This window comes from Leucopleurus acutus (genome assembly GCF_964270905.1).
Source record: "Leucopleurus acutus genome assembly, chromosome: 1".
NCBI lineage: Eukaryota > Metazoa > Chordata > Mammalia > Artiodactyla > Delphinidae > Leucopleurus > Leucopleurus acutus.
This window is the reverse complement of record NC_139142.1, coordinates 189,470,277-189,495,926: the sequence shown is the minus strand read 5'-3', so window position 1 is coordinate 189,495,926 and position 25,650 is coordinate 189,470,277. Positions and strand designations below refer to the sequence as shown.

Here is a 25,650-nt window from a genome sequence, read left to right as displayed (position 1 = left end):
GACCAATCTCAGGAAATAGAGAAGCAGATAGACAGTGAGATGTTTGCCCATCAGGGATTATATGAGTTGGCTTCTGGTCTCTCCTCTCACTTGTCAGTCAAGTTAATGTAAATGACCACTGTCATCTAAAGTATGTTTGGCAAAACTTATATATATTTTTCTCTTTAAATCTCTATTTTCCACACTTTGGTTTGATTGTATCTAATGTGTATTCAGAGGATGAATATTCCTTAATGTGGATCCTTGTATTGTTGGAGGATCAAGTCATTGCAGCGATATTTGCTAGAATAAAACTATCAGTACCCATCACTAGGCCTCCCAGATAAGGGGCATTTGAAGAGTCCAATCAGAAAAGGAAGATAAAGGTGTGGTTGGGAGGGTGAAAAAGCTGGAGAGTTGCAGAGTTTCACATACCCTCACCCCAGGAAATGATTTTCCATATTCGTGTGCTGGAGCTTATCCTGTATCCCCTAGGGGTCAAGACTGTGTGGTAGACAAGTTAACGCCCTTGGTGAGGATATTCTGTATGTGGATATGCACACCTATACTTACACAGAATGACATGCTTATAAGGATGGTATATGTAAAATCTTATAAGATTGATTCTGTGCCAAGGTCTTGGGATTATAGTTTTTATGTTGTATAAATTCAGTTCATATGCAATAATGTTAGTGAGGCATTGGCATAGTAAAAAGAGAATATAGTTATCCAAATAAATGTTGCACATAAAAATTAAAAAAAAAAACTTAAGGTCAGTGGCTTTCTTAGAAGATTATGGCAAGGATAAATTGTGTTATGGACATTAAGGCTAGCAGCTCTATGAAACTACTCACTTCTGTTTTCTCTTTTTCAATCAAAACTGTCTCTTTGATCAGATTTTTTATAGGAAAGATGTGCAGGACACCCACGTGTATAGTGCGGAGCTTGACAGACCAGACATCAAGATGGCGACACAGATCTCCAAGATCATAAGCAATGTAATCTCTCTTTCTTATCTTGAGCAGAATTGATTTCTCATTTTTGCAGGAGACAAAGTGGCTTTGGTTGTTGGATGGTTAATTTAGTTAGTGAAATTAATCAATCTGAATTAATGACATCTCAATTTTTTCATCTGAATTATCCCTTTCACTATGTAAATTATTTGGATATGTGCAGAAACTGATCAGACTTGACTTGACCATGGCTCTGTTGTCATGCTTTAAAAAAAATAAGTACTATTCAGACATAAGATAACATTCAAATGTCTGAGCCTGAGAATCAAGTTTGTCATTCGTCTGGTCCCATAGTATCTCTCACCGTGTCCCAAAGAACTTCACTTGGTCTTGTTTCCATCTTGTTGCTGTTAATTGTGCAGGTTCTCTTTGGTCAGCATTTACCAATGCACATTTCCTATACATCATGGCTGTTTTTTTCTTTTTTCTTTTTTTTTTTTGCTGTACACGAGCCTCTCACTGCTGTGGCCTCTCCCATTGTGGAGCACAGGCTCCGGACGCACAGGCTCAGCGGCCATGGCTCACGGGCCCAGCCGCTCCGCGGCATGTGGGATCTTCCCGGACCGGGGCACGAACCCGTGTCCCCTGCATCGGCAGGCGGACTCTCAACCACTGCGCCACCAGGGAAGCCCATCATGCTTGTTTTTATCTTCCCTAATCATCCTTCTTGGTTAATACCATTTTACTTAAACATACCTTACATACTGATTAAAAATGATTACTTAACTTGAACCAAATATTTGAGTAACATAGGCTATACTCACCTTAAAAAATCAATAATTATTTGCTAAATTCAACTGCATGTTAACCAAACAGTGTTAGATCAGTTCCTAAGACTAAACAAAGCCGGAAGACATCTGTTTGCAGAATGCAGGGTCTCAATTATCTAGAAATTTCTCCTGGATAAAATAAACACAGTGATGGTGATGACTGGATTCATGGACTCAAACTTAGTAATTATTTTACTACAAAAAGTTGTTTTTATAAAATCAGTTTCTTCTTAGTCAGCATTTTAGTATTTGATGAGTTGTAAGGATCATTTTTTATGGACTGAGGGTCAATTTTATTTTGGCTATTATCAATGTAATTTTTCATTGGAAAGTAGAAATATTCAACATTCTCTTATTTATTCATTTTAGGCTGAATACAAGAAAGGGCAAGGAGTAATGAATAAAGAGCCCGCTGTAATTGGAAGACCAGATTTTGAACATGCTGTGGAAGCTTCTAAACTTTCTAGTCAAGTAAGAGTCTAGTGATGATTCCACAATGATTTTATTCAGAGATTTTGTTTCTAGCAGCACTGGAAGATATTTTACTTTAGGTAATGTCTTTAATTGCAAGAACACATAAAGATAATGTTTCTGTAACCATGTCAGATAGGATTACAATAATTGTAAATTTCAGTAAGGGATAAAATAAGTCCAATTTTAAGCATAAAACTAAGTTTTCTTTTCTCCTGGCTCAAATTCTAACCTTTTTGTATGAGTTCAGCCATGTTGTCACATTTCCTAGGATTTCTAGAATTTAGCAAGAGTCATATCAATTAGATTAGAAGAATAATTAAATTTCTATCTCTACACGCATCCACAGAACTTTTAACTTAGTAAGAAAAATAGCAATTTTCTCAATTTTTAAATGTTTTAATCACAAAGTAAAAAAGAGGTAATGTAAATGAAGAGAACATTGAAATCATAAAAAGGATCTGGAGAAGTGTAAAGACATGCCATATCTTTGGCAGAACGTCTCAATAGATAAAAATTTCAGTTTTCCCAAAATTAATATATAAATGTCATGCAATTTCAATTAGAATCCAACAGTTTTTTTGAAGTATGGGTAAATGATCTTAGAGTTTGAATGGAAAGGAAATGCCTGAGAATAGCCTTTAAAAGTATGAAAGTGAAGACCAGTGAAGGAGAACTTAAGTTGTGAGTTACCATAACATAGTATAAAACCACTGAAATTAAATCAATATGGGATTGATATAGTAAGAGATAAAATAATCAGTAGGATAGACTAGGGAATCCTGAAATAGGTTCCAATGTGTATAAGAATTTAATATATGATAAAAGTGTTGGTTCAAGTCAGTGGGAAAAAGTTGTATTAGTTAATAAACGGTGCTGACATAACTGGCCATCCATCTGGGTAAAAATAAAATTGGACCTGAATCTTAAACCATCTACAAAATGAATTCCAGATGGATTAAAGATGTGAATGTAAACCAAAAAAATATTTTAAACCTTAGAAGAAAATCCAAGAGACTATATATACCACATAGGGATAACAGAGTTCTTAAAACTGGAGAACCAGAAGCTATAAAATAATAGTTAGACATGCTTGACTATATAAAAATTTACAACTCTTGTAATGGAAAAAGGTAACATTTGCAAAGTCAATGATAACAAACAGTAATTTTTATGCATGTGTAGTGTTTTCAACTTTGAAAATGTCCATTCCTCAGCTTGCAAAAGTCTTAATTCGATTATACTTCAAAATGGAGAGATGTAAAAGAGGAAAACTGTAAAATCGAACTGAAGAACATAAAATACTGTCTGAAAAAATGAGAAGACCTACTATGTTCTTAGCTTTGGAGGGCCTGAGAAGGGCCGTGACTCCAGGCTCTTCTCAGCCCAAATAACACTCAATTGAAGAGCAGGGAATATTGGCACAGACCTGGCAACTCTTGCGGTATCGCTTTAGATTTTCTGACTTCTTACAATTTCAGCCTTTTCTGGGGGCAAAGAGTTCCTATCGGTTGTGTAGGAGAAGCGGCAGGTTCTATAAAAGCAGTACAATTTGGCTGAGTAATTAAGAAAATGGGCTGTGGACCTGGACCCTGAGTTCCTGGTCCTGCCGCTGGCTCACTGAGTGACTTTGGACAGATGGCTTAATTTCTCCATCTGCAGTTTCCTGGCCCGTAAAATGGCATGGCAGCAATACTGCTTCTTAGGGTTGTTGTTAGGATTAAATGAATTACCGGGAGCAGCTTAAAACACTGCCTGGCCCATAGAAACACTGCATTGTTTCCCAGGAATAATTTTACTGTAGCTATTCAGAATAGTTTTCTACTCTGCATTTTTTACATGAATTCATGCACAAAATGAAGCAGAAATAGTTGACTGGCCCTTAGATTCTGGTCTTAAATTCATTCCTTTACAATCTTATTTGAGAGTCCTTAGAAGAAAATTTTAGTATTTGAGTTTTTATTTTCACATTTCAAATGCAGTCACCAAAAATCCTACCATTTGATCCTACCTGGGTTCTTAGGCAGACTTAAAAAAAAAAAAAATCTCAAATCATTTAATAACTGAATTATCAGATGCCTAAGCAGATTGTAATTTGCAAGTTACATTATATCTGTCATCTTTGTTTTTTTATGACATTTTTGCTGATCTCACAGCGTACAAACCCATTAGAAAAGGGAAAAACTGGGCAGATGAATATATAGGACTTCTGGAATGAACTTGGTATGTTCATTTGTATTTTCAGGTGCATTGACTAGAAATAAAGGCAGAAAGTGTAATTCCTTATTTTTATTGACAACTTTGGAGATCATGTATTCTCTTGCTCCTAAGCTAATGAGATTGTGAATATAGGAGCCCACGAAGGCAAGTAGATACGTAGAAGGGAAATAATTTAGGAATGCAGTAAGCTGGGAAGCTAGGGGCAGGATGCAAGATGCAGAACAGAAAGAGTAAGAGAGCACCCGGATTGTGAGAGGGAAGGCGATGACGGGGCAGTGCCCATGGTGTGGAGAGATAAGACACCCCTGATGAATAGACAGAAAGAGAAAGCGAGAGGGCACAATTCTCCCATTTTACCTGGAAATTGAGCTCTGTGGGATTGAACCCGGAAAAAGTAATGGAAACAAAACTCTTCCTATGTTAACTTGTACAATAGCTTTGCTCCCATAGTTGTAAAGTCTAGGAGGCACATAAAATTATGGTCAAGTAATTAAAAGAAAATCAGTAAAAAGTGAAAGTGAAATCTCATGTGCTAGGATAAAGAGATGGGTGTATTTATAAGTATCTCAGATATTAGGGCAGTAATTATTGAAGTCATCATCTTAAGAAAGTTCTTCTAAGAGTTGGTTATTTTGTTTTCATATTCACAGATCATCTTAATTTATGAATTGGAATTTGTCTATGTGATGAATGGAATTCCTTTAGTTTTGTAATATCAAAGAAAATTTTGTATTTATAGTAATTAGTGTTTCTTCTAAAATTGCATTTGATGTATTGGTAAGAGAGGGTTTTAAACCTAAAATTACTAATCAGATTGATGTTAAAATTTAATAGTAAGTATTGTCCTTAACTTGTAAAGGGGTATTAACTGGTTTGGAGAATCTCCCATTCTCCCTTCTGGGCAAGCACTCTCCCTTCCAACCCCCTTCCACCCAACTTTTGGCTTAAATGTCACGTCTTTGACTTGCTGATTTAAATTATATTGCTCTGTTCCCCTTTATTCTGTTTTTCTTTATAGTTCTTAACACAATGTATATTAGTCATATAAATGTATATGTGTGTGTTTTAAACATCTATTCACTACCACTCAGCAGGCTCTGTGGGGACAGGGTTTAATGGCGTTCATGGCACAGATTAGGCTTTCAAGCATTACATAGAGACTGATTAAACAAATTTCTCTAGATCATTCACATTTGGTTCAAAGTCAGTAAGGTATTATTTTATTATGAAAATAAGGGCAGAGTATATTTTGGGTAAAATTCAGACTCAAACACATGGATTTTATGATGAATTCTACATAAAAATCCGTTCTTACTCTCTTCCTCAACAGCTTTTAGTTCAGTTTCATCCAAAATTGGAGGGCATTGATGCCCGTGGATGTGTGGCATTGTGTTGTTGTTTACTTTTCACTTTCCCTGATAATCAAGTGCACTTATCCAATCTTCCACTTCTTTCCCGGCATGTGTTTCTCTTAATATGATGAAAAGCTTTCGTGCAGGGTCTGCTTTTTGCCTGCTTTTCTGGCACTTTGTGAAACCGAGCCACAGGTGATGTCACCAAGCCCAGCACTCCTTGTGCTGAAAGCTTGAACTACGGAGATCGGAAGTCAGGCTTTGACTGTTGAAACACAGCCCTGTTCAGATGCGGTTATGAGGAACTAGCTTAAGTTCCATCATTGCGGTTGAACAGTTCTAGTGTTTTTCTGTAGTGTGTACCTCTGAAAGTTCTGCTAAGTCTGTTAAAATTCTTTATAAAACTTTTAGGAGTTTCAGCCCATATACCTAACCTATATTTTTTTAAAAGTTGGTAGTCATTAACTTTTAGATATGATATTCATAATGTGAATAAAATCAGTCACAGGTATAACTTTTCATTTGTTTCCAGTGATTGATTTAGGTGTAAGGGGTAACACTGTGCCTTAAAACCATAGCAAAGTCACCCAACACCTATTTCCTCTTGTCTCAAATGGTCTTAAAACTGGAAGGAAGATACTTTGTTCCATGGCTGAGTCACCCATTATAATGAAAGGAAAGCATTACCCTGATCCCTTAGCAGAAGCGAGTGTGCGTGAGCAGGTGGACACTCAGATGTGTGAACTGTGGGTTGAAAGTAGGATAGAATGTTCGGTGTGTATGTGAAGTTAGTGAGTGAACCAGTGAGTGAACCAAACTACTTGGCTATTTTCTTAGTTCATTTATGTGCAAACCTTACAGCAAGATAAGAAACAGTTGGTATCAGTGTCTGGTAAATATACTTTTTATGTAATTCAGTTATTTTACTTTCTGGTTAATTAATGAGGGAAATTCTTGCATTTTTGTTCTTTAGGTATCTTTTAAATCAGATCACACGGAGTTCTGAAGGTTAAAATAAGATAAATTTCGCAACACTTCACTTATTATTAAACTCATTAGAAGTACATGAATGACAGATATACTTTAAATAATTAATCTCATGCTACAGAAATAACCTGGAAAGGTTAGACAGCATTTTAAAATTCAAATTTTAGGGTGTGTAGCCCAATGCATAACGGTGGTAGAAATCTTTCAGAATAAAGTTCTCATAAAGATCTATTACAAGGCTATTGCAAAATTTGGAGACACCATGAAAGTTACCTGGTCCTGCTTTTCAATGAAAGAATCCCTTCTCAGTGTAATCCATCCACTTATTCATTCAAACAAAACAGTTGCTGAACCAGATATTACATGCCAGACACTATGCTTGGGGTTAGATTTTCAAGGGTGAACAGAACAGATATAGCCCATGCCTTCACCAAGCTCAGAGTCTAATGGGGAAGACCAACACCAGAGACAGTTTTGCAGGTAATTACAGCAATGTGTGATGAGTGACCAGGTAAATTTGGGGTGCTTCAAAAATATATCAGCAGTAAATATTATAGTTTAGAGGGTCAGAGAGGGCTTTCAGAAAGAAGTTACATTTGGGCAGATGCAAGATGTGTAGAAATTTTTCAGGTGAACATTGGGAGGAGGTAGGAAGCAGTGATTTGAAGCAGGAAAGCAGAAGGGGAAAACAGAACTGGAAAGCTGTCCCACTGGTGGGCGGCTCAGCTGATAGAACATTTTCCTTATAACCAGCAGAAATCTCGTTGGCTACAGCTCCTACCCATCAATACTAGCTTTACCTTTTGTACTAGAACAAATGCTATTTTTCTGTTTTTGCAAATGTTTGAAGACAGTTACCGCCTGATTCCCAAATCTCTTCAGTATAGAACTCTTCAGCATAATAAGTGATGTAGAGTATGCGTTAGATAAATAATTCTTGAATGAATGAGTGAAAGTCTGGCAGGAACTATAAAGTATGATACAGATGTAATATGTTATTTTTATATCTATTGTTTTTCATTTCCTTTTGCATTTTTTTCTTCCTAATAGGATGTTGTTCAAACCAATTTATCAATGACTGTGGAGGGTGTGTGTTGGGGGAACAGACTTGGGAAATTAGAGAAGTATTATATATAGTTCCAACACCTCCCTCAGGGTATGACTCATTCTGAGTCCTAATAGAGAGTTGATTGCTTATCATTTTCTCTTTAATTTATATGTTTCTTTAATAAACATATATTAAGTGCCAAATCCATTCAAAGCACTAGTGTGTCAGGCACTAGGGATACAAAAATGAATAAAAATCTATCTCTTGCTCACTGTCTAATGGGAGAGCAGACATACACAGATAATAATTCAGATATGTCCAAAACTTAGAAAATAGTCTAACCTTACATTTCCAGGGAAAACTCACCTTCAATAATAGGTTAGTATTACTAAAAGTGTGTCTTGTAAAACGTCAGGTGAAAAAATGCAGGGTTCTGTTTGTATTGAAGTATTTAAATCTAATCAGTTAATCCAGCTGAGCAGTGCTGGCTTCCATCAAGTTTTCTTTCAATTATTCATATTCTTCAACCTCAGACATCGTGAGTGTCTTAGTTATGTATTAGCTAAATGGCAAAAATAGGTCATATCATCCTTGAGCACGGAGAGCCCATCAGACTGCCTTTGTACCCCCTGTAGTTCTCAGCACAGTTACACTAGGAGCAGACACAACACGGAGGGGGGTGTTACTTGGAAATTAATCTGACGCAGAGGGGACAGCATACGGAAGGCCAGAGAGGGGCACATGCTGCATGTTCAAGGAACTTCAGCACACGAGGATGGCCAGAGGACAGAAATTAAAGGGGAGATTGGAGAGCTGGGAATGCCAGGTCCCACTGAACCTTGTAGCCATGTCTGGGATCCTGGTCTTCATGCTAAGCCCAATAAGAAGTGAGTTTAAGCACGTATGTGACTTGATCAGGTTTGCTTTTGGAAGAGATTACTGACTCCAAGCCTGATGGAGTGTGTCTCTCCATGTGGAGAGGGTCATATCAGCATTCCCAACCTCAGGTAGGAACTCATCCTAACTCATAGTAGGAACCCAGTGCAGGCTCAATGTTTAATGAAAAGAGGAAGGAAGGAATCATTACAGTGTAGATTGATTATTGTTTTTCAGAAATTATGCATTTACTTGGAAAGAGTAAATGCTGCCAGGTTATCTAACAGATGAGAATGTGTCAGGTTAATTTCCAAGTAACACTTCCTTCCATGTTGCCTCTGGGCTTAGTGTAATTGTGCTGGGAACCCCAGGGGTGGGTACAAAGACAGTATGGTGGGCTTTCTGTGCTCAAGTTTTGCCTTTTAGCTAATACATAACTAAGATACTCATGGTGCCTGAGGTTGGGAACTGTGAATAACTGACAGGAAATGATGCAAGCCCGTGTTACATAGCAGAATCAGTTGATTAGATGGAAACAGCTATGGGCTGAGAGTGTTCACGGCCCTGTGGCATCAGGCAGCATGTTTTCCTCAGTAGGTGGAAAGTGTTGGTGAATCTGGCTGAATCAGGAGTGCCATTCTAGGGGAAGTCAGTTCAGAGAATCTACTATCATCATTAAGTGAATACCTTTCAGGCACTAAAACCTAGAAGAGACAAAAACACAGCTAAGAATACTGTGAAAAATGCCACAGCAGAGGAGTGCTGAGGAGTGGCATTGTGTGTTTAGGGGAGGACCAGGTAGGGAGAATCTTGGCTTTGGTACCAGCTACTATGGAAAGTAGGTCTAAATTTATTCCATTGGTGATGTTGGCCCTGATTTCAAGATAAAATAATTTTCAAAAATCAAAGTTTTTCTTGTTTTAGGGAGACCTTGCCTGTTAATTAGAATGAATGACATTTTGCTTGGATTTATAAGGTAAACTGAGTATCAGAAGTTATTATTAGCAAATGGAACTGCAACAGAAGATGTTCCCTGTGAACCATCTTGACATATTTTCCAAATGTGTTCCCACCAGGGTTTTCACAAGCTCCCACTCGTAGGTACGCGGCATGTGTCCCTGAGGGAGACCATCCCCCAATACACACTAGATTAAAAGAGGTAACATGAGCCATTCCCAAACTGCTTTTTTGTAAAGGTTTCTGCAAGGCAGAGCTTAGGATGTAGAATACAGGTGCATTCTGAATGTTGTAAGAAAACAAAATAGTGTAAGAATCATTATATAATAAAGAATATTACAAGAAGACAAAAGAGCTTACTTTTGCTTTTAAGATTTGTGCATCCTTTCCTGCCTACAGGAATAAAAGCGGATGTGAAATGAGACTAGCTATTTTTGTTTTATTTTTGTAAAGAATTTGTATATATATTCTAATTAATTATCATAACATACATTCACATATTTCTCTATTCATGGAGAAAAATATAGTTCTACACGATAAGTTGATAATCCTTCTTTTGGTTGCCTTAAGATTACTTAAAAAAAAAAATCCACAGTGAAGATTGGAGATGGTTCTGCCACTGAATACAATTGTGGAGTTAAAGCAGAGAAATGAAAAATGACATTAAATAGACCCAGGATGTTTCAGAAAATGTAATCCCTAACAATGAGGTTTTGAACAAATGGGAAATGATGAGAAAAGCCATGGTATGAGCTATATCCTGCATTTGGAATAATTCTCTTAGGAAAATTAATATTCAAATTCTGAGATTTAGGACCCATTTTCTAAATGTGGTAGATGTTAAGACATTTGTGGTCTTGATTTCTAACTGATCATAAATGTTAGGAATGCAGAAGTGGAAACTGACATTTAAAAATCCCCAGATTTTAGTATATAATTCTTGTTAATAGGATTTGAGTTCATGCCTAATTGCATTTATGATCCATGTTCAAGTAGAGGTGTTTTTTAATTAAAAAAAACCCTTTATGCCTAATTAAGCTTTATACGGGGGTGGGGGAGTGTGGGAGGAAATACCAGGAATTTAAACTTTTGCTATCATACATTTTTAAGGTAGCTTTTATCTGATCTAATTAAAAATCAAACATGTTACTTTGAAAGCTTAAAGGTAAATGTGCTATTTAATTTATCCTTTTTGTTTCTCTTATGGAAGGTTAAATACAAAGAAAAATTTGATAATGAAATGAAGGATAAGAAACATCATTACAATCCTCTTGAAAGTGCTTCTTTTAGGCAAAGTCAGCTGGCCACTGCCCTGGCGAGTAATGTAAGTTACTTTCTGCCTCCTGACTTGTAATTCACAGAAGATTATTTTCAGTATATTTTGATTCTTGTTTTGTCGGACTTGGCTGTGTGGTACTTGTGATACTTAATCAAGATCATGTCATTTCCAAATAATTTTAGAAAAAGCTGAAGCATATTTTCTTGAAGCTTTTCTGAGAAAAATTTCATATTGTAATTTACTATCAATGGTTACTGATTACTAACTAATTAATAAGTAGGAACAATATTGCTAATAAAACTATTATAGCCGATCAAGAATAGAAATAGATTATATAGTTTTTCAGAAAAGTAGTGTGTAGTATCATAAATTAGTGATTATGACAATAGTTCACTCATGTAATTATGCATGAAATTGTGCATATTGTAAAGTATACCTGGTGCATAGTAGTTTCTCATAAGGAACTTTCCAGAAATTGTACTTGAGATGGCTTACAATTTCTTTCTTATCCCTTATGTAAATTCTGTGAAATACCTCTTCGTAAGTTTTGTTTTCATTTCATGTCTTTAAAAATAAAGTTTCAATTTATAAGAAAAGATGTCTTAATTTTTTATGAGAATTAGGAAGAATATGAAAAAAGAAACATGGAAAGAAATCAATTACTTTGCTATAATTGAATGATGTATAGGGTACCTTTTTAAATGTTAAGTTTGACTATTGTTGAACTGTTGCTTTGTTAGAGCATTTAAACCTTTCAACTCCTGTCGTATCCTTGGGACTTGGTATATTTTATTTTCATTAATGTTTAGAAGGTACTGTAATTTGTGTTCATTACCCAGCTTTTGTTACCAGCAATTGAATTAGGTGCTTCTGTCTTTTAGGACCTTTGGGAATATCATAATGATTTATTTTTCTTATTTGATTATTTTTGTGTGTGTACAAACGTAAAGCAAATAGAATTGGGATATACTTAAAGGAACCTAGAGCACAGTACTGAAAGCTCAAGGTTTAGAATCAATTGCCTGGATTTGAATCTTGCTCCACCACTTAATATTATGCTTTCATCTTTGTGCCTCAGTTTCCTCATCTGTAAAATGGGGATATTTAAAGTATTTACCTACTAGGATTGTGGAGATTACTTAATACATATAAAGTGTTTAAACAGAAAAGTTTTTACTTGTTTACTTACTTACACAGTAAGTGCTTGATGTTTTCTATTATTAACATTTTATTATTATTATTACTAATATTATTATGTTTCCAAAGCAACTGGTTAAAGAGAAAAGAAACATTCTATATAGTAATAGGATGAAAACCACCAGAAGCTCTAAAATAGACACAAAATATAATAGAAAGATGGTGGTAATTTCTGAAGAGTAAAGTTTCTATTTTCTTCATTTTTTGCAAGCAGAATTTCTGTTAAAGTTACTTGATTCTGTTAACATCACCCTTTCTGACCAAGTAAACAAAAGGAGTTACCAAAATATTTTCAAGTCCCTGTAGTTTTCTTTTATTCATTCCGTAGTAAATGAGCACCATCTAGTGGCTCCTTGTAAATTCATTTGTCAATTTCCCGTTAAATAATACTTTGTTGTGTTTAAAATAATAATGGCCATAATGCAAAAGCGTAATATTTTCTTCTCCTAGATGGTATTTTGTTCCATGTTATTTTCATAGGTGAAGTACAAGAAAGACATTCAAAATATGCATGATCCAGTTTCAGATCTCCCAAACTTGTTTTTAAACCACGCTTTGAAAACCAGCAAAATGCTCAGCGGAGTAAGTGGTCGTTTGTTGACAACTGTAGGTGTGTGTCTCTGGAGCCGATGTGTCTGCAGTGCTCATGAGCGCACCTGCTTCCTTAGGCGAGCCCGGCCTTCACTCCTCCCTCAGTAACTCACTTAATGAGTAGTAGTGTCTTGCTTAAATTCCCACCCAGGCTGTCGCTTTACAAAGCTAGCTCTTTAATATCTCTTGAATACAAACTTTCTTGTTGAACAGCTACCCTTCCGAGTGTTTGTACGAGCGTCCTTTCTGTCTTTCTCCTTCCCCTTTCTTTCTGTGTAGTAGATTGAAGCCACTTGGAAGTCAGGGATCTTTTATTTTGTACAGGCCAGAGCAGAGTGTCTGGTATTCAGTAGGTAGCATAAAAGTTATCTTAGTCTAAATTATATCTTCTCTAAAAATAAATATCAAGGGTGTTTGTGTTGATGCTATACTTTTACTCTTATGAAGGTTTCGATGTTTTCTTCAGCGCAACTAGGAGGAGAGGGTGATTTCCTCATGTCCTGATGAAAATATCTGTGTCCACTGCCAAGTGGTCCATTCCCTCAGAGCTCAGCTCCTACATGCTGTTTCCAGCACGCAGTGCGTCTGAACCCTGACTTCACTGGCTCTCAGTCCTGATGACCCTGGCTCACCTGTGCCTGTATTTCCTACATCTCAGAATGGCCCACGGTGATGATGAACTCTAAGTTGACCTCAAGTTATTTCTATGCCTATTTTAATAATTACTCAAAAATTATCCAAATTTATCATATATCTGCTTTGGATCAGGCACAGATTTGATGGAAAAGTATTGATATGTTGGCAAAGAATGTGAAAAAGCGAAAACAGTCATCTTCAAGAGATGTACCCATGGTCATGCATGAGAAAAATCTGTAGTCAAAACCTGGTTCCCAAACCATTAAATAATGAGATAACAGCTTCAGTTCAGGTTAAAAATGTCTACACTTGGCTTTGATGTATTGAAACTTCTGTTCATTACTTTGTAATCCTCTTTTCTTCTTGAAATGTAATCTGCGTGTAAATAATTTGTATTCACGGAGATTAATTAATTAATTAATTATCACTGGTCTCTGGAGGAGAAGCAGTCCATTATTCTTTCCTGTCTGTTGAGCCAGGGATGAAGGTTGGGAGACTGTCAGGCACAGAATTAGACTCAGTCCCTAGACGCTTAATTCATGCTGTCCTGCCATTTCAATGCTTATCCCCTGCTCCTCTGCACACATGCCTCTGTTCCTTGAGTGGCTCTGTTTCAGTTATACATTTTCTGCCACGACTCATAGGTATGCTTCTAAAAATCAATATGTTTCTGTGCTCTGAGCCTCTGCTTTCTTTATGTTTAGTCTTTGCTCATCCAGTTTGATCATTGCAGTAGCATTTGACCTGGGACTCTTTCTCATCCCTATTTGGGTTAAATTTCCTTAGGACACAAGGTTTCATGTGTAAATAAGCCAACAAAAATATCATGGTGGTAATTCAAAAATTTAGTAGCTAGAAAAAAGACATGCCACTCATAGGCAATATTTCTTTTTAAAAATATTGACCTTGGGCTTCCATGGTGGTGCAGTGGTTGAGAGTCCGCCTGCCGATGCAGGGGACACGGGTTCGTGCCCCAGTCCGGGAAGATCCCACATGCCGCGGAGCGGCTGGGCCCGTGAGCCATGGCTGCTGAGCCTGTGCGTCCAGAGCCTGTGCTCCACAACAGTGAGAGGCCCGTGTATCGCAAAAAAAAAAAAAAAAAAAAATTGACCTTTATTTTATAATAGTGGTGAAAAGCAATAATAGTAATTGTTTCTATTTTCTCTTCAACAGAGAAAACCCACCAAATTTGTATATTCCACTTGTTTTATATACCACTTATAAAGTTTAAACCTTCATTCAGGTTGCTTTTGCCTGGATTATAGATTTTTTTCCCGTTCAGTCATAGAATTGTGACTGAACAGTTACTTCATGGAAGAGAAAGTTTGAGCCAAAAAAGGTGTTACTCTGAAGTTTCTACTTATTAAAGTTGCACGATGTTACACTGGCTCGAATTTATTGTACATCAGAATTGCCTTCTTTTAAATTTTAATGTGAAGAGAATTGGGATTTTGTTGATTTATAAAGGCAACTTAATTTTAATAAAAGATTGAGTAAGGGAATGCTTAAACAGACATTCTGCCAGAATTAGTTGTCAGTTTGTTATGAATGGCTGTTTTTTTAAAGACCTCTGAATGTCTTTGATATAAATCATAATTTTAAAAATTGTAGTGTGTAGAGTAAAATTAGTGCCTTATGAGTTTTTACATCCATACTGATTAAATTTTTGAGAGAACATTTTCCTTTGGAAAATAGAGCTCTATTAGCTTTCAGTTTCTTTTATAACTGCATAAATTAAAAATATATATATTGTGTGACTCTGTATAATTCCCACTAGGAGGCAACAGAGACTATTATATAAGAAAAAACAAGTATTGGTAACCTTTTACAGATCTTAGTTCAAATAGGGTGGTTTTGTTTTGGTTTTAAAATAGGAGTTTCTGAAATTCTCTGTAACTACAATAGATCATTGAGTTAGGGACAGTAGTTTTTGACCTTTTCTCAGTATATACCCGTTATCCCAGACTTTATTAGTTCTGGATTTTAACTTAGTAATGGAATGTATCCTAGCTTGCTACATTCAGTTCATAACTATTTTATAAATATATATTATAAAATAACTTGTAATCAAATTATAACATCTCTAAGTATACTGTTATTCTTTGAAATTATCTTTTTTTAAAAAAATTAGTAGAGAAGCCAAAATTTATTTAGAGATTGTTCTCTTGCGTCAAGATGTACCATGTGAACATTTTCATGAGCTTCCTGGGGGTGCTATCCTCCCTAATGTATTCTGCTTAGAGTTTGGGAAGACACATGTCTTAGTTCCCTAATTGGCTGAAAATGCCTCTGGGGACCACTGCTGCGTCCCCAGGGAAAGCAGTTTTCATGTGTAGGCCACTTGGACCTTCCATCCTTCCCATCCCTGGCACTGGGCCTTCTTCCTGCTTCACTCTCAGATCACGGAGCATCTCCTAAGACCCAAATGTCCTAGCTCTTTCCCGCTCCCTTTCAAATGCTGCTTACCTCGCCCTCCACTCTGCCACCTTCACTGAAATCTTCATTGTCTTAGGAGCAACAAACTTTAGCTTAAGTCTCTGTAGACGTGAGTCTTTGAGAGTTGCCATTTACCTCTAAAAGTCTTTGAGAGTTACTATTTACCTCTAAAAGTCTCTTCCAAATAGGCAAAATAACTAAGTGTCCAATCTCCAGTGATAAAAATCAGGAAGCAATTTTTGTCTTATTGCTGCCTGTTGTATTTAGAGTCCTACACTTGCCAAATGTGGCATCCTTATCCATTCTGGTCTCTTCCAAATTCACCTTTTTTTTTTAAATAAATATATTTATTTTTGGCTGCATTGGGTCTTCGTTGTTGTGCACAGGCTTTCTCTAGTTGCGGCGAGCGGGGGTCACTCTTCACTGCGATGCGCAGGCTTCTCATTGCGGTGGCTTCTCCCGTTGTGGAGCACGGGCTCTAGGTGCGCCGGTTTCGGTAGTTGTGGCTCATGGGCTCTAGAGCGCAGGCTCAGTAGTTGTGGTGCATGGGCTTAGTTGCTTCGCCGCATGTGGGATCTTCCCAGACCAGGGCTCGAACCCGTGTTCCCTGCATTGGCAGGCAGATTCTTAACCACTGCGCCACCAGGGAAGCCCCAAATTTACCTTTTTGTCTGTATGTCTAAATCCAGTTTCTTCACCTTAAAAATGCAACCAACCATACCCAGATTCCTCAGTTTCTCTTCCAGGCACTTCCTACCCTCTCCTTTTAGGAAAATTAGTTGAATTATTTCTCACCCTCTAATTTTCCTTATGAACCCCAATCTTTCTCAGGGCTGAACCGTTGTATACAACTTATTTTTCTTTCCTGACTCCAGCTTTCCGTTCCTATGTTCTTTCTTCTTTTCTTTCCTTCTCTTCTTGTAGATGAAATTAAATACATTTCTGTTCTAGAATAAGGGCAGGACAAGTTGCCTTTATTTTGCCCACTTTGCCTGTTCACACAAGTCATGGGTTTTCTGTTGTCACTCCTCAGTGTCGCAAATCTCTTTTACATTGTGTTTACAGCCAGTTGTCCTCTGCTTCCCTTCAGTGTTTTAGATGCTGTTCACATTGACCACCTAGAGCTGGTCTATCTTGTGTTGTCGGTTTAGCGCAGGGTCAGAAATCTGTACAACCAGCCATGGGAGCCTGGTGGTAGCTTTGCAGTTCTTGCTGGCTTGCATTTTTCAGTTTGCATTCCTAAGTATTAGTTGCTCTCATCAGCCTCTTTTATTCTGACTTTATTTTCATGTTCTCTATTTTAGCGAGAGTATAGAAAGCTTTTTGAGGAAAACAAAGGCATGTATCATTTTGACACGGACGCTGTGGAACACCTGCACCATAAAGGCAATGCCATGATCCAGAGTCAGGTATGAGACCTCCCCAACCCAGACCCTGTAACAGTCACTGCCGGGCACCTGGACCGAGAATGTGCAGCTGCTGGAAGGAATGTGCGTCGTGAAAAAAATCTCAAACACTACGCTCTCTATATTTATTGGGCTGGGGAAGCTTGAACCATGTTTCATATGCAGGCATTTCATAATATTATAGTTACTATACACAAGTTAAAACTTATAATATATGAGTTAATTAATTAAATGATGATCATATCTCATAATTTCAATTTTATAGTGTACTGGTTTGTCATTTGGAGCTGCAGAAGTAATTTTCCAGGCACAAAGTTCATTATAATTTCTCAGTTCAATTATAAGTGTATTAAAAAGGAAAAACTATCTTACCAGTGTATTCTACATTAATGTTTCTTTCGACTATGAAATTCTATGTACTCTCTGAAAGAAATCTTTAAAAATATCTTTTTTCTTGAACACTTTAAAGTTGATAACTTTTCTTTGGTTCTGAATTTCAATGGTTGCAAAAGATGTTATTTCCAGCATCTATTAAGATAAAATTTTACATCACGCTTTTAAATGTATCCCATGGAACATAAATTCCATAATGATGTGATATCCACCTTCATTTATTTAAAAAATACACAAACCAGCTCTCCTTTAAGGTTTGGAAATGTATGTGTTTTTCTCTTGTGTTCTTACTTCTACTTCGTTTTCCCCACAAAATTTTATCCTACCATAATGTGTTACTGTACTTCACACACTCTCATCGATCATTCTATTATACTTCTCTAAAACAAAAGTATTCCTAAAAATAGGAATTTAAAAATTTGTTATATTTCCTGCCACCACAAAGTTCTAAGTTTTGAAAAGGTTCTTTTGGATTTAATTACCATTAAAATTATTATTATAATCAACTTAAGAACCAATTTCATAAGTAATTATTATACCTAAGGATTTTAATGAAAATACATTTCTGAATGAAATGAATCATGATCAGAACTTTTCTGTGAATTTAATTTAAAAAGGTATATTGCTAAAAAAGCCGGCCACTCTGACAGCTTACAGAATATAATTCTAGTTTTTGTTTTTAGGAGATAGAAAATATCGATCGTTTTATAAACCGAAATTTATTGGTTTGTAACTGAAATTGGTTGTAACTGAAATAAATAATTCGTGTTATGATATTATTAAATAATGCTTAGTGAAACTGAAAGAAGTCACATAAAAGCTCTGTGTGTGTATTTCACTCAGTGTCTACGGAAAAATTCAACAGTCCCAAAGAACACTGTCTTTCCTTTGTCAGAAAGAGAGAATCACAGCTATGTTTTTCTTCTTCTTTTTTTTTTTTTTTTTTTTTTGCGGTACGTGAGCCTCTCCCGTTGCGGAGTGCAGGCTCCGGACATGCAGGCTCAGCGGCCATGGCTCACGGGCCCAGCCGCTGCGCGGCATGTGGGATCTTCCCGGACTGGGGCATGAACCCGTGTCCCCTGCATCGGCAGGCGGACTCTCAACCACTGCGCCACCAGGGAAGCCCTATGTTTTTCTTCTTGTTCATGATTTACTGCTAGGCATTCAAAGTTATCACGGGGATCTCTCTCTCTCTCTCTCTCTCTCTCTCTCTCTCTCTCTTTTCTCTCTCCGTTTTTCTCTGTCTCAGCCTCTCTGTCTCTTTGTCTTTCTATATATGTACCTATACCTGTGTGTATAACGTGTGTATACATATGTAACCCCACGTATATGATACATATCTATATATCCCAGCTGTCTAAATACTTATAAAAGTCCTAGAACTACATTATTTAGTTCTAAATCATTTTTACCCCTTAAGGTTTTTCATATATTACCTGTTTACTTTCATTGTATATCATTAACCACAGAGAACCCAGTCATCAACCTAAGTGGCCAGAATAGTGTGATTTTAGAAGATAGGGTGATTGGTTTTGCACATATATTTATTTGACTTTGCTCTATTTGTGTAAGGGCTTGTGAGCTTTATGTGCCTTTTATACTGTTTTTCAATGAAGGTTAAGTACAAAGAAGAGTATGAGAAAAATAAGGGGAAATCGATGCTTGAATTTGTTGAGACGCCATCATATCAAGCTTCAAAGGAGGCTCAGAAGATGCAGAGTGAGGTGGGTCCCTTTGTTTTGTCATCAACTGTTTAATGCAAATTTGATGTTTTATCATTGAAAGGAACCAGTAGAGTGGTTCAGAATGTTTAGTGGGTCTGGAAGAAAGTACACTGCAGTGGTTGGCTGTTTCTGACATTAGGTGTAAATCAGCTTTAATGTTTAACTGTAGTTATACATTTATTATATGCTGTGGAATTAACTTACGTTGTGGACTGTGTGGGTCTTTCATTAATATTGGCTTTCAATTTTTGCTATTCTGATTTCTGGTATTGTCACTAGGGGAGAATTATCCTTTGCAGAGGCTGAGACATGTTTTCCCTTAAATTATAGCCATTGGCTATTAGAGTTTTAGGCTCAGCAATTATGTTTCTGCTCATCAGGGCTTGAGGAGAAAGAAATCTTCCAATGGAAAATATCTTTGAACCACATTTATACTCTAAAGATTTATACTCTATAATTTATTCTGTATAAATTGGCAGATACATTTTATACTAGAAAAATAGTATATCTAAAAATCTTAGACAAAGTTGGATGTGAAAGATGTCTTTAAATGCAGAACCAGTGAAGTAGATACAAGAGATGGTTCTTATTCCTAAGGGATAAGCTTGACCATCTTCTTTAAGAGCTCCCACAGGTAAAGCTAAGTATGAACTCAGGAGAAGCCACTCATGTTTTTGTTACAGCCCATAACTAAGCTTCTCTCACTTTCTTCTAAGCCAGATGTAGGTTTAGCCAGTGTGTTTTCTAGAAGAAATCTCTAAATCTGGCTTTGAAAAGTTCTTTGTCTTCTGTTCCACAAACAGAGCTCTCCTACAGAAAGCATACTTCAGTGTTTTTTCCTATTTTCTAGTCATATACTGGCGAGTTCAAGTCATCGTCAATCTTCCTTAGTGAGTTACTTCTGTCAAATAATTTTTTTTTGAGAGAAGGGCCTTTTGAAGTGAAAAATAAATAAATGTACATATATTTGTATTTCATTTTTTAGAGTCATTTTTGGCCTCAAAATGCCCTAGATTCAGCTTTATAATTATGATCTCAGTTAGTTCCACATGAAGAGGACCACTTCTCATCACTGTTCTTTGGTGTGTCTGTAGTTCCTTTAATTCAGTGTGTTTTCTTCTTAATTAGCTCTGTTAGTTTTTATAGAACATCTATTTCTCATGGCTGTTCCTGGATTGTTTGTTAAATGGTAAATGGCCATGTGTAACTCAAATGTAGGGGAGGGGACAGTGTATTCTCTTATCCTCCCTCACAGTTTGGAGAATTTCTGTGCACAGTTACCTATCCCTGTAATACGTACATAATGATCCTGGAAATAGCTTTTCATTTTGTATCAATAGGAATAAATTCATGCAAAATTTATTTATTTGTATGATCTTCGTGTTGCAATTTGAGTGAAATATTGAGCTGGTAGACTCTGGACCCTTGTTTGTCTGATACGTATTTCACATGGACGCGTATTTGTGTTATTTAGGGAGACTGTTTTTACAGTCATGCATCCTGGGTTTCCACTGATGTTCAAACGTCTAGCTCAAATGTAGAATTTAGAGCCTAATAACCAGAGGGTGGCAATGTCAAACAGGCAGATGGGGATATGGGTTTAGGTCCTCCGCAATCTCCTTTCATTTCTGGTCGTGAACTGTTACCCAAAGAACAGTTTATCAGGTTCCAGATAAGATTCTCCTCACAGTGTAACTTGATTCATGTCAGCTCCGTAGATGGTAGAGAAATATTCTCAATGCCAAAATTATTAAAGGAAAATCTCCTCCAGCCTCCGTTACATTTTAGAAATGGTCTTTTTTTCCTTGGCTGTGCCACGTGGCTTGCTTGCGGGGTCTTAGTTCCCGGATCAAGGATTGACCCCCCCACCAACTGCCCCCCTCCCCCCCCAGCCCTCGGCAGTGAAAGTGCCAAGTGTTAACCACTGAACCACCAGGGAATTTCCAGAAATGGTCTTCCTTCAATTCACGTAAGACTAACGTTTAAGAGGGATGATGAGGACATAAACGTTCATTCTCCTTTGGTTTGAGTGGATTTCCATGCCTCTAGATTTTCTTCCAGTGGGTGGATCCACTGTCTTTTGGGTGGACCAATCAGGGGATCCAGTCAAATAGCCGGTGGTATTGGTTCTCCTCCTGAAACGGGCTGATGTCAAACAGTAACAGTCTGAGATGTTAAGTAGCCCCTCTCAGAATGCTTTCCTAGAGGGAGCCGGTGTACTTGAAGAGCCTGCTTTTGTTTGGTAGAATTCTAAAATTTATGATAAATTTGGAGTTATTTTCCTGTAAATAAAATATTCAGAGGTGGTAGAATTATATATGAAAAACATCAATTTTGTTCCGGGAACCCTTGTTCTATTATCTTTTCAACAGTCACTAATATTTTCTAAATTTAAAATCATGTGGTCTTATCTAACAGAAAGTTTACAGAGAGGATTTTGAGAAGGAGATTAAAGGAAGGTCATCGATGGATTTAGACAAGACTCCAGAGTTTTTACACGTAAAGTACATCACCAGCCTTCTGAAGGAGGTACGATCCTACTATTGCTATACGATTCTACAAAAGACATTTAAAGAAAAAACCCAGGAAATAGGTACTAAACAATTCTCTACTAATTCTCTAATTCAGTGTTTGAGTTATTCATCCATTACTCTTTCCCTCACTTTGAGCTTTACTAATAGAGTTTTCCATTTTCATTAAAAACAGGTAAGTGTTAACATTTCCGTTTAAAGATGAGGGAAGAAATTACCCAGATTTCCTGGAAAAACTTGAAAAATAGTTTGATTTTGTGTTTGGGTTGTAGCTTAGAAGCTCTATAAGTAGTTTTACATCTTTATAGCAGTTAGTTTTTCAAAAAACTATTTTCAATATGGATGAGGCTAGCTTGATTCTCTCAAATCTAGTTATTGTAAAAACATGTATTAGAACCATTGTTTCCTGTTCCTCCCCTGCACTGCAGCATTCTCATGACATCTGATATCAGAAATGAGGTGCTTATTGTGACAGTCCGGATAAATGGTACATTTATAAGTGGTTTTTGTTCTAAGTAGGGAAAAATAATGTTTAGCACCTAGAACCTAGGAATGCTTGTCCATTTTTCATTTTATACTCAGCAGGGCTTCCTCCCAAACCCCAAACTTAGTGGTACATTTTGGCTCACAGTGTATTACATTTGTTGAATATTAAGGCCCTCAAATCTAACAATTAAAAATAGCATGTTCACAGTTTAAAAGTTTTGTTTTGTTTCTTTTTTTTAAAAAATGGTTGCTAAGTAACCTGGAGCTCTTTCAGTTCCCTGTTTAAACAGATTCTCTTTACATTAAGAGAAAGCGTTAGAGAACTCCATTTCATCCGGAATTTTGAACTGAAGAAACTATTCCTGAAAGAAATGTCTTAAGCCAGTGAAATAAATTGGAGTATAATTACCTACACAGACATGAATCATCATGAACTTTTTTAATAAGCAAATGCCAACTGGCCTTTACCATTTAACTGCTTTTAGAAATTTAATGTGATTCACTGTTGTATAGTTGCCGGGCTGAAATAGGCATATAAGTTATGGACGAGAGTCCTTGCTACCCTACCTCTTCTCACTTCTAGATCCTATAAAAGCTTTTGAAGTTGAAGGGTGATCATGTGGCAGCTCCCTGCTATTATTGTCTTCCATTTAAAAAATATGCACTATTTATATGAAGTTTTTAAAGGGGAATCTTTTTCTTATTTACATACAAATGACAATGTGAGATCTATTTTGAGAATCATAAATGACTTAAGAATTCCCTGGTGATCCAATGGTTAGGACTCCATGCTTCCATTGCAGGCGGCCTGGGTTCTATCCCTAGTCAGGGAGCTAAGATCCTGCATGGTGTGGCCAAAAAAAAAAGATGACTTTAATATACACGCCATCGCCAGTCTCTTTTATTTATCTTTTTTGAGTGAATCTTATTTTAGACTTATTGATCTAGAATGTATGCATCAGTGTAGGAAAAAAGCCTAGAGACAATGATTAAAAATCTTTTGATTAAGTTATAGTGATGTCTAATTTTAGAAAGAGACTCAGTAACTTAATGAAATTGTGACTTCCCTTTGAAAGTGTGAGCATTTGGCTTTAAATTGTCTTCTCATTCTTTACTTTATGGGCTTTGCATTTCTGTTGCCATTTAAAGTATTCAAAGTATCATTTTATACTTCATTTCATTTGATTTCCTCAATTGTCCTTGACACTGGTAGGACAAGTACTTGTATTTTCATTTTGTTCTGTGGAAATCAAGGCTCAGTTACTTAAAGTTCTCTTGAAGTTCACATGACCTAATGAGTGAAAGAACTCTGACTTTCATCCAGGTCATTTGACTCCAGAGCTCTTTCCAAAATTACATGCAGGTCATTACCATGTCTTGTAGGCTATTAGTTAAGCAGAGTACTGGCTAATTTAATTAAACTGGACAAAGAGAAAATAACATCAAATGAATCCTAGAATTAACTCGAACATGATTTCTTATCATTAAAGGAAGTCTCATCTTTCATCTGACAAGTTAGTCATAAAGGCAGCTTAGTTGAATTGGATTAAGATATATATTGTTTTCATAATTCAATTAGTAAGAAGACAAGAAATTCATGAGCACACACAAAAAAACCCATGTTATATGTAAGGATTAGTAAAGACATTTGGATCTACTTAACATATATTTAAATGGGCAAAATTCAGACTATATATTATCAGTCTGTAGGAAATTATTTGGTTTTACAAATCTTTGAATAAAACGGAAACTTTAAAAAAATTTTGGCCATATCAGTCCTTTTGATTTTGTAGTTTTTCATTCTTTTCCAATTATGTTCTTCTGATGATTCATATTTTATAGACAGCTTTCAAAGAAATACTTCAAATAATTAGTAAGAAACATGCATTCCTAAGATCTTTCTCACCATTTAAAGGGAAGAGGTCTTTTTAAAATACGGCACCAATATGGTACCAAAATATATGAGAGGAAAGGATGAAAGAAAAAAGACTGATAATATTGGAAGCCACTCAAGCATGATTAAAAAAGAAAATGAAGTATCTGTAGGAAATATAGAGCATGAATGCTCCGAAATCTGGTTCATTCCTTTCTAGAAATATTTTCTTTCTGTGGTCTCTGGAAAACATGTAAAACAATATATAGTAAGGCAGATAGCTAGTGGGAAGCAGCCGCATGGCACAGGGATATCGGCTCGGTGCTTTGTGACCGCCTGGAGGGGTGGGATAGGGTGGGTGGGAGGGAGGGAGACGCAAGAGGGAAGAGATATGGGAACATATGTATACGTATAGCCGATTCACTTTGTTATTAAAGCAGAAACTAACACACCATTGTAAAGCAATTATACCCCAATAAAGATGTTAAAAAAAAAACAATATATAAATTAGAGTTTCCTAGTAAGTTTCACGCACTAATATTCTTGTCTCATAGAAGGAATATAAAAAAGATTTGGAAAATGAAATAAAAGGGAAAGGAATGGAACTTAATTCAGAAGTACTTGATATTCAGAGAGCAAAACGTGCATCTGAAATGGCTAGTGAGGTGAGTACATTTATTTAACAATTGAGAATGTATGCATTTTCAGCTGATCTCCTTGTCTGTAAACCTTTCTTAGAGATTTCACAGTTGACCCTTGAACAACGTGGGTTTGAGCGGTGCAGGTCCCCTTATAGTATTTTTCAGTTGTAAATTCTACAGCACTCCACGGTCCGCGGCTGCTGCATCTGTGGATCTGTGGATGCTGGGATGTGGAGAGCCGATGATGAGTCATAGGCGGATTAATCCTCTTGTTGTTTAAGGGTCAACTGTGTACAGTATAAATGTTCCCCAGCTTTTATGTGTAAGATGATTATAAGCAGCTATGACCTAAAAGAGTCTTTTCCCCGTCAATGAATTAAAAAAAAATGATGCTCACCATTTCCTGTCTATGTGGTGTGAGACAAATGACCATTTCCTCATTTTAGAGAAAATTCTATATAATTAACCAAAATAATTTAATAAGGTTTAACTTCATCTTTTAAACAAGTGAAAGGCATATTAGGAAGGTGTGTTATCATGGTCTGTCAATAACTGTAGTTTACAAGTTCCCATGCTGGGGCTTCCCTGGTGGCGCAGTGGTTGGGAGTCCGCCTGCCGATGCGGGGGACACGGGTTCGTGCCCCGGTCCGGGAAGATCCCACGTGCCGCGGAGCGGCTGGGCCCGTGAGCCATGGCCGCTGAGCCTGCGCGTCCGGAGCCTGTGCTCCGCCACGGGAGAGGCCCCAACAGCAAGAGGCCCGCATACCGCAAAAAAAATAAAAAC

The 25,650-nt window shown here is 36.8% G+C and overlaps 1 protein-coding gene across 4 annotated transcripts in view; it reads left to right on the top strand.

Annotated features, from left to right (window-relative positions):
- NEBL (nebulette) overlaps window positions 1–25,650 on the top strand; it is a gene marked incomplete at its 5' end in the record, with an annotated part of 331,363 nt that overhangs the window by 256,910 nt on the left and 48,803 nt on the right. The window contains 8 exons of one of the 4 annotated variants that reach the window (XM_082854895.1): window positions 876–977; window positions 2,132–2,233; window positions 10,884–10,997; window positions 12,630–12,731; window positions 17,117–17,221; window positions 19,228–19,335; window positions 21,754–21,864; window positions 24,780–24,890. The exons of 2 other annotated variants lie outside the window; for them this stretch is intronic. In XM_082854895.1, the coding sequence (XP_082711021.1) occupies window positions 876–977; window positions 2,132–2,233; window positions 10,884–10,997; window positions 12,630–12,731; window positions 17,117–17,221; window positions 19,228–19,335; window positions 21,754–21,864; window positions 24,780–24,890 (855 nt within the window). The remainder of the gene's footprint in view (window positions 1–875; window positions 978–2,131; window positions 2,234–10,883; window positions 10,998–12,629; window positions 12,732–17,116; window positions 17,222–19,227; window positions 19,336–21,753; window positions 21,865–24,779; window positions 24,891–25,650) is intronic. One more of the 4 variants, XM_082854896.1, reaches the window with a different exon arrangement.